General features: G+C 64.9%; 1 protein-coding gene across 3 annotated transcripts; it reads right to left on the bottom strand.

Moving 5' to 3' along the window:
- Positions 1 to 601: 601 nt before the first annotated feature.
- Positions 602 to 8,250, bottom strand: Nkpd1 (NTPase KAP family P-loop domain containing 1). 3 transcript variants are annotated; one of them, XM_046455760.2, is made up of 4 exons: positions 8,065 to 8,250; positions 7,337 to 7,455; positions 3,768 to 3,899; positions 602 to 2,665 (listed from the first exon to the last, which is right to left on the bottom strand). In XM_046455760.2, exons 2-4 carry the CDS (start codon positions 7,440 to 7,442, stop codon positions 882 to 884), a joined length of 2,022 nt encoding a protein of 673 aa, XP_046311716.1. In that variant the 5' UTR covers positions 7,443 to 7,455; positions 8,065 to 8,250; the 3' UTR covers positions 602 to 881. The 3 variants fall into 3 exon arrangements, with proteins under 3 accessions (XP_046311716.1, XP_046311717.1, XP_046311715.1); XM_046455761.2 differs by lacking the exon at positions 8,065 to 8,250 and adding an exon at positions 5,953 to 6,390 and having other exon boundaries at positions 7,337 to 8,056; XM_046455759.2 differs by lacking the exon at positions 8,065 to 8,250 and having other exon boundaries at positions 7,337 to 8,056.
- Between the last annotated feature and the right edge of the window lie 563 nt (positions 8,251 to 8,813).

Here is an 8,813-nt window from a genome sequence, read left to right as displayed (position 1 = left end):
CTAGGTCTCTGTCCCACTGCTGGAAGGGGCGGTTGGTGGCAATGGCAGTCTAGCTCACACTCCAGATACACCAAATGTCACTGATCCTGGTTTCCTTGTTCTCATCCAAGGGGCTGACAAGATGGCTTCTGTGTCAATGACCAGCTGGTGGTGGTCCTGGAGTGACCCATACAACAGGCACCTCCTGAACAGATACTCAGCTGGGGCAGCTCTGTAGCCCACTCAGCTGCCTGAGTCCAATTAGCCCATTATGCTGGGGGTGGAGCAGCCTGCTGAGGTCATTAGGGGCACCACCCTCGGAAATGCCAGCTCCTGCCCTGCCCACAGAGGGCAGGCTAGGGCATGGGGACAGGGACCTGGGATCCCCCGAGGCCTGGGTGCCCTGCATTGCTTGAGTCAACTGGCATGTCTGTCCTTCATTTCCCCCACCTCTGCTGCCTCACCCACCGCCCCCGCAAGCCCTCCTGCCACTTGGGATGCCACCTTCTGTTGCCAGGATAGCTCAGAGGAGGAAATGGGCTGGGCAGGGCAGGGCAGGGCAGGCCTGGCCCCCAGTGCTTGCTGAGCAAAGAAGTCCAGGATGTGAAGCTCAACCCAGGCTCTCTATATCTTCATTTATTGCACTTGAACCCTGCGTTTTTCACTGGTCCTCTGTGCGCCCTCAGACGCACACTGGCATACCGCCCCTCCTGGAGGCTACTGCCCACTACCCACTCTGGCTCCCAGAGACTCTTGGGGCATGTGGCCACTGAGGCCTCTTGGGCCCCGACCTTCCCCACAGGCCCTCATCAGGGCTGAGGGAGGAGCTGCTGCCTTCTGCGGCCCCTGGAGTGAATCATTCATGGTCCACGGGGACTAGATCCCCCTGGAGTGGAGGGCAGTCAGGCCACCGGCCTTGGCTTGCCCCCGTGGGCTCTTTCCCGGGGTTGGTGGGCTTCACTGGCGTTCCCTGAATTCCGGCCTGCTGGAGACGACCCCGAGGCGCTGATGGCGTGGGGGGCATCCCCAGTAGGGGACTTGGGCGGGGTGGGTGGCTTGAGTGCGCTGACGGCCCGGATGAGGCCCATGCGGCGGCGGATGGAGTGGTCCAGGTTGACGGTGCAGCGCAGCAGGCACTGCGCCTCGGCCACCGTGAAGGGGAAGTCGGCGCCCAGGAAGCGCTGAAAGAGCTCGGGGTCGCCGTCCAGGTCGAGCACGTTCTGCAACGCCTTGGTCATGGTGTGCAGCTCACGGCTGTTGTCGCAAAACACGTCCCACAGGCGCGCGCGACCCTCGGGCGCTCCCCCGACCTGCTGCCGGTCCTCCAGGCACTGCAGCACCCAGCTGAGGCGGCAAGGCCACTGGTTGGCGAGCACCACCCACGCCACGGCCTGGCGCGGCGTGGGGCCCCCGCACTCCGCCTGCTGCTGCTGCTGCTGCAGCAGCCGCACGGTGATGGGCACAGTGTTGACGATGCGCCGCATGGACACCACGTTGTCGGGCACGTATTCGTACAGGCAGTCGCGCTCGTCGTGCAGGCAGAAGAGCGCCTCCTGGATGCGGCGCGCCGCCTCGGCGTCGATGCGGCCCTGCTCGCGCTCGGCGCCCACCTGCGTCTCCACGGCTAGAAGCTGCACGCCCTCGCTGCCCTCGCCGGCGGGCGGCCGCAGCTTGCGCGTGATCTCGCGGTAGAGCAGGTCGTCGCGGCTCTGTACCGCATCGTGCAGGAACTGCAGCTTGGTGCGGCGGCCCATGATGGGCACCGAGAAGGGCAGCGTGACTGTGCGGTTGAGGAAGAGGTAGCCGTTGTCGGCCGTGCCCTTCATGTTGCCCGCGCTCTCGAGGCACGCGGCCAGGATGCTGGGGTCCACTACCAGGATAAAGATGAAGGGCGCGTGGCTGTCAGACAGCAGCGTGTTGATGGCGTTGAGCACGCCCACCACGCGCTCTGGGTAGCACGTGTCCAGCCCGGTGACCTCGAGCACGACGCGCAGCCGGCGCCGCTGGTAGATCTCCAGGAAGCACAGGAAGTCGGTGAGCAGCTCCACCTCCTTCTTCACCTCGCACATGAAGCCCAGCTGGCTGCCGAACTTCTCCCGCGACACCAGCCGCTCGATCTTCTTGCGTTGGCTCACGAACATGTGCTTGCCCACCGAGTACACGGCCATGAGCAGCCCCGAACCCGACAGCGTGGTGGCCGCGCCGCCGAACACTTTGAGCACGCTGCCGCTCGCGCTGCCGTGGCCCAGCGCGTGGCCGCCCAGGGACAGGTAGAGCAGGCCCACGCCCAGGCAGAGCGCCGCCAGCAGCGCCAGCAGCGCCAGGAACACGCGGCGCCGGCAGTGCCACTCGCGGTGGCAGCAGCCCGACGTCGTGGCCGGCTTGTTGCCCAGCACCGAGTACACGCTGAAGGGCAGCGCGCCATAGTGGTGGCGGATGCCCTCGCACAGCGTGGTCACCAGGCCGGCCCACAGCTTGTCCGTGCCGGCGTACTGCCAGGCGCTGAAGCGGATGAAGAGGAACTGCACGTTCTTGCGCCGCAGGTGCAGCTCGGTGATGATGGGCTGCAGGAACACCAGGTACCACAGCAGCCGCGGGAAGCCCCAGCCGCGCACCGGCCGCGGCCGCCACTGCACGCGCTGCAGCTCCTCGGCCTCTCGCTGCGCCGCCTCCTGCTGCATCAGCACTGCGGAGCGGGACGCCAGTAAGTGGCAGAGCGGCGACGGGGGCGGGGCAGGCTGGGGAGGGGGCTGCACCGGGGACCCGGGGGCCGGACTTGGACTGAAGAACTGAGAGTCATGGAGAGGCCTGGACCGGGCTTGCACTAAAGGCGGCCAAGGGCAGAAGCAGAGCCTTCAGGAGAGTGGATGGGAGGAAGTGAGGAGGGCCAGGACCCGGCAAGAGGTGGGTGGCCATTCTGGGGGTCCTGAAAAGGCTCTAAAAGGGCTGTCCAGGGACGGAAGGAACGACTGACTGACGCCCTGGGGAAGAGAATGGGAAGCAGTAGGGACGGTGTGAGTCTCCTTTCACTGTCCTGTTCCTCCTCCAAGGGGCCTCAGCCCTGGCTCCTCCAGGGAGCTCCTGACCCCAGGCTGAGTCAGGGTCATCTCTGTCCCCTGCTGGACTGTGAGGGCAAGGCCCTGGTTATCTTGGTCACCACTGTGTCCCCTGGGCACAAGATGGTGCTGGGAAACCTGAAGAGCAGATGAGTCCAGGGCAGGTTCTGTCCCAGGCAGGGAGCGAGCACCTCCCACCTCACCTGGCCCAGGGTGGGAACTCCAGGCCCCTGCTGTGCTCCTGTGACCGCGCAGGGGCAGGGCTGGATAATCAGCACTAGAACTGCCACTGGGCACACGGTGGAGCTGCCCGAGGCCTCTGGCCACACCGACTGGGGTCAGCTCCAGCAGGCTCTAGCAGCTGGCCAGCTTTCCACTGTGCCTCAATGCTGGGTGCCTGGGAGTGAGCACCAGGGCACAGGGACCAGCAGAGCTGGCGGGAAGCTGCCACTTCAGTGAGGAGCCAGGTTTTCTCTCTAGGGTGCTGGGGAGCAAGGGAGGCTCCAGGGCAGGGGGGACCGATTTGTTGGGCAGGAGGGGAAGCCAGGAAGGACAGTAGGCAGGGACCAGGGCAGAGGCTGTGGGCATGGGAGCGATCACTGCTGAGTTATGGGTGGCCACCCGGGGCAGGCTGATCTCACAGGTGACTGGACATTGGGGCAGCCTCGAACTAGGCAGAGGCCAGAGGCTCTGCTTCTTAACTCCCGCCCCACCCCCGGCCCAGGTCCTTACTGGTGATCTTGTCCAGCATCATGTGCAGCCGGCAGCCAAAGGGGGCGTAGAAACCCACAGTCACGGGGACGGGCACGTGGCAGAGAGTCTTGGCCAGGCAGCTGCAGTAGACGTCATCCTCTGTCAGGATGTCTGGGGGGTCAGGTGGGGAAACTGAGTCAATGAGGCTGACCTGGCACCACCCTCCCACCTCCCACCTGTCCTTTGAAGCCTCACCCTTGGCCCCTCCCTGCATGAGCAGCCCCTCCCTGATCCCCAGGTGATCCAAGTCAGCTGCTACAATGGAGGTCTCTGGGGTCACTGGCAGCCTCCACCTCCAGTGACAGATGTGCTGTTTGGAGGATCTGACCCTGGACCCATCAGGTTGAGGCTGAGAAGCTGGACTCTCTCAGCCCCAGACTAGAGGCTTGTGGGAGTCTGGCTGTCCTAAGCTTCTGTTATCAGGCTTGCTGGACCCAGCTCATGGCTGCCTTTGGAGGATTCCATGGATCTTTCACAGGACATGAGGTCCTTGGAGGCTAAGACAAGGCTTTCCAGCCTCCATACTCCCTGATGCTGGTTGGCTTCTGCCCACTGTTAGCCTGGCACCAGGGTGGGTGGGTCCAGGGGACTACAGGTTCCTCTCTGCTTCCTGCCTACCCTTTACCCTGATCTCTCCTCTCTCCAGGACCCTATGCCCACAAGTCCAAGTCACCTAATCCCGCCTGATCAGGCTTGGGAAAAAGGTGCCTGAGCAGGGTTCTGGTCCTGGCTCCTCGTTCTCAGCAGGACCATGGAAGTGGGGCCCCTGAGAGGCTTAGCCCCCGCTCCTCAGAGAATTGTCAGGGAGTGTGGAAGCCAAAGGGTCTGGCCAGGTCCTTGGTCCCTGCCAGGTTTTAGGCCAATGCCACTGTCTGGAATGGTCATTTAGGACACAGAATCCTGGCCACCAAGCACCACAACAACCCTCCCCAACCCCTCAAGCCTTACTTCTTGGACCTGGAATTGGAGCACCAACATGGGGCTTGGGTGGGCAGTGTCCCACCCACTTCCTGAGCCACCTGGTGGGCTGCAGGAGATGGGCCTTGCCTAGTGGCAGAGCCAGGAGGGCAGGAGGAAGCCTCAGAACAAGGTTGGCTGAGGTGGCGGTGGCCAGGGCACACCTGGTCCAGTTCTCCCTAATCAATGGGTGACCTCACCTCACTCAGCCTCTATTTTCCTGTGTGTGAAATGGGCATCCTGGCCCCAAGGCTCCAGTGACAAGGTTGGGCCCAAACTAGACTTGAGTTCTTGTTCATCTTCTATTGAACCAGAGTGACTGTGTCCCCACCTCTGCTGCCAGGCCACCAGCACCTCCTGCCCACTCTTGCAGCCCCGAGGCACCTGCCACCCTCCCATGCAGCCCATTGTCCTGATGGGTCCTGAGTCAGCTCCTGTCCCTCCAAAGCTGCCTGTGGCTCCTGCCTCACTGGGGAAAGCAGAGTGAAGCACTGGTCTCCTTCTGTCCCTGGAACAGGTACCCCAGGGCCTTGGCCTTGGTCGACCCTGCTGCACCAGTTCTGCTCAGATGCCTCCTTAATGAGGCCCAGCCTCCGTGGCCTGTGTCCTCTGCAGACCCATTGCCCCTCCTCTCCCTGCTTTGTTTCTCTTTCATGTGGTGTCACCAGTGACAGGCTTTTGGGCTTTCTCGTTTGTTTCCTGTGCCTCCCTCCTCCCCCAGTAGAACGGGCTCCATGAAGACACCTGTCGCCCGCTCCCTGCGCTGCCTGCAGCCGCTCCATACCTGGCGGGGACCAGCTGGGTTCCGCCCACCTCTCCCTGCTCGCTCCGCCCCCCTCACTCCCTACCTCTTGCTGCAGCTCCACACGACCCCCTCCAGAGCTGGCCAACAAGCTGCCCATGTCACTGTTACCCCCTGCCCCATGTCCCCCGTGGCCTCCTGGGCCAGCAGAGAGGGCGCCAGGCAGAGAAAGCAGAGCCAGGGGTCAGCAGAGAGAGAGGGAGAGAGGCCTTGCTGCCCACCAGGACCGACACCGCGCACCGGACAGGCCAGGCAGAGGCAGCCACCTGCGGCCGCGGGCAGAGATGACGCCCCTTCTGCCAGGGCCAGAGTGCGGGAGGAGGACAGCCAGAGCTAGCCAGGGAGCAGGAGGCCCAGGCAAGAAGGGAGGCAGGGACGGGAGGGGCCGGAGGCCTGGCTGAGCACCGGAGCCGTAGGTGAAGGAGCCACAGGCGGCGGGCGCCGGCAGGGGCCGGGTCTCGGTGGGCTCGCTGGGCTCCAGGAGGGCGCGGGCTGCGGAGGGCAGGGCTGGGCGGCTGCTGGCCGAGGCGCGGGCTGTGGCGGGTGCTGCGGAGGGCGCAGGGGGCGGCTGCGGGGCGCCGGCTGGTCTCAAGGGGGCAGCGGCGGTTGGAGGCAGCCCCTTCTGCGCCCCGTGAACGGGGCAAAGGCGCTGGCGCAGGGGGCCGGGAGGCGGGGGCTGGGGCTGCCGCTGCTGCAGGAGGCGGGGCTGGGGGCCCTGGCGCCGGCCACTGCCACCCCCTCGGTGGATGTGGTAGGCCTGCTGCCAGTGTGACCGGGGGCACGGCCAACCGGGCCCATGGGCTCGAGGGGCCGCTGGGTCCTGGCACCACTGCTGACAGCATCCTAGAAGGAAGGAAGTGGGGTGGTGCGCCCGACTCCCTGACCCGGGGTGACTCCCTGACCCAGGTGCCAGCTCCGACGGGGTCGGTCTTGAGGGGAAGCCCTGGGGGGAGCGCCAGGGGCCCCAGACCAGAGACCTCGAGGAGGGGGTGTGGGGGGACAGCTAGGAGGCTGGGGCATGGGGGTCAGGGCTGGCGGGGTGACGACAGGATGCTTGTGCATCCTGGCACCCGGATTCCTGCTGCCATAAATCCTGGGCCTTAAGGAGTCCTCCAGGCAGGGCTCACTGGGAGTGCTGGGGGGACCCCATTGGGGGTGGCCTGGCAGGTCCAGGAGAGGCCAGAGTGCCTGGTGGTGGCCACTGAGAGGGGCTAGACCAGGGCCAGGAAGGGGGGCTGGGCCGTGTTCCAGGCTCCGGCAGTGCTGGCCAGGGAGGCTGGGGGCCTGCCTGGCCCTGAGAGGCTGAAGCAGCTCTGATGGGAGGTAACAGTCCCCTCCCACCCTGGCAGGAGCACCTGCAGTCACCACTGGATGCTGAGTCCCCACCATGCAGAACAATAGATTGGGGTTCCCCCTCCCGACGTCTCCCCACAGCTAGCCCCCAGATTGGCTCTGTCCCTTGGAGCCTGGAGATATAAGGAGGGTCTCCCCTGCTCCTAGCGTAGGTTCCCACCCTTGGTCCCCTCACCCCTGCCTTACCCCCCAGGCCCCACGAAACTGAAGCCTCTACAGACCCAGGCTCAAGGTCAAGCCTGTAGTCCCAGCTCCTGGGGAGGCTGAGGCAGGAGGATCGCTTGAGCCCAGGAGCTGGAGAGCAGCCTGGGCTCCACAGCGCACAGCAAAGAGCCTCTCCGGGGTGCCAGCGGTGCTCCCCCTGGGGCCTGAGTTCTCCTTCCGCTTGACCTTCCACTCAGGGCCAGTCCCCCCACGCCCCCAACTGAATCCTTACCTTTTTGGTGACCCACCTCTGGATCCAAGAAGTAGCGCTCAGTGGGGCTCTGGCCACTCTTGGTGGAGTGGACCTTGTAGTGTTTGCTCATGGCAGGCCGTGACATTGGGGGCCTGCTCCTGGGCAGAAGGGACACCACAGGCTCAGTGCCCAGCACCCTGGGACCTGAGTGGCGGAGAACTGAGGTTGCCATCCCAGCCCTGCCCCGGGACGGCTGCGTGTGATGGCCAGGTGAGAGGCTGGTCCTGTCCCTGGGCCGCGGGCAGGGGCAGCACTCCTCGGGGCATGAGGGATGGGCACGGCCGCCAGGCAGGATGGAGGCCGCCTGGGTTGACGAGGGTGCCGAGCAGAGGCGGGCTGGGGCAGCAGGGTTGCCCACAAAGGGAACAAAGCCTGGGGCTGGGGAGGCTGATGCGGCTTGAGTTGGGGGGCGGCCAAGGCTCTAAGGGCAGCAGATTCCACAGCTGGGTACAGTTGGGGGTTGAATGAGGGGATGGGAAATATGGGGGGCTAAATTGCGCTGATCCAGTTTGGGGAGACTGGGCAGAGCTGGCCAGGAGGGATGTGTGGCTTTAAGGCGTGAAGCGCCCGGGCAGAGCAGGAAGGATGCCGCATGGGGGGCCGTGGCAGGGGAGGCCAGGGACCCAGGGAGCGGGGGTGGTGAGGGTCGGCAGCCAGGTGTGTGGCCCTGCCCACCACCTCCTTTGGTCTGGGGTCCCCAAACATACCTGGAGGTGGCCTTGTGGCCCCAGCTCCCAGCCCGTGGCCTGAGCTGCCAGGCCAGCCCCACGACTGTTGCGCAGGCCCAACTGGAGCCCTGAGCTGCCCGCCTGCCAGACCGGTTTGCCTGCCTGTCCCCGCCCCTCCTGACAGCCACCCATCCTGGTACTCTCTAGGACTGGGAGCCCCATCACTCCCACACTGTCCCCCAGGAGGATGGAGATGGACACCACAGCCCTCACACGGACAAGCCACAGGGTCTCCCCAGCCATGGGGCGCGCCTGCTGGGGCAGAAGCTGGGACCAGGTTGTCCTGGGAGAAGGCACAACCCAATTCAGTTGCCAACTCCTCCTTGGCCCAGCTGTGTGACCTTGGGCAAGTGACTTCACTCCTCTGAGCCTTGTCTTCCTCATTACTGAGTGGGCCCAGCTGGTGCCTGTCTCGAGAAGAATCAGGTAGGAGTCCACCTAGTTCAGGGCTGGGCCCTTAGCAAAGGCCCTAGCGCCACGTGTGGGGCACTGGCTGACCCACTTCCCAGGTGCTGCTCCGTACACACCTGCCTTGACAGCCCCACGTGCAGGGTATCCTGGGGCTGGTCACACTCCGCTTGTTTCTCCTCACCAGCACCCGGGGCCTGCTGTGATGCCCACTTCACAGATGAGAAAACTGAGGCCCAAGATGGGCAGCCCCTTGCCCCAGGCCATACAGCAGAATGGCAGGTGGCCTGTGCACCCAGGCTCCCAAGGCTTTGCTGGGC

This window comes from Marmota monax, unplaced genomic scaffold, assembly GCF_021218885.2.
Source record: "Marmota monax isolate L192 unplaced genomic scaffold, Marmota_monax_Labrador192_F-V1.1 WCK01_AAM20220418_F8-fsc00149, whole genome shotgun sequence".
In the NCBI taxonomy this organism is placed as follows: domain Eukaryota; kingdom Metazoa; phylum Chordata; class Mammalia; order Rodentia; family Sciuridae; genus Marmota; species Marmota monax.
Note: the sequence above shows the minus strand (reverse complement) of the source record. Positions and strands in the feature narration are given on the sequence as shown.

Coding starts and splice junctions, on each gene's coding strand:
- Nkpd1 (XM_046455761.2), bottom strand. CDS start 7,529: ATGGCAACCTCAGTTCTCCGCCACTCAGGTCCCAGGGTGCTGGGCACT. Junction 3,900..5,952: donor CTCCTTCACCTACGGCTCCG/GTGCTCAGCCAG, acceptor CTGACCCCCCAG/ACATCCTGACAGAGGATGAC. Junction 2,666..3,767: donor GATGCTGGACAAGATCACCA/GTAAGGACCTGG, acceptor CCCGCTCCGCAG/TGCTGATGCAGCAGGAGGCG.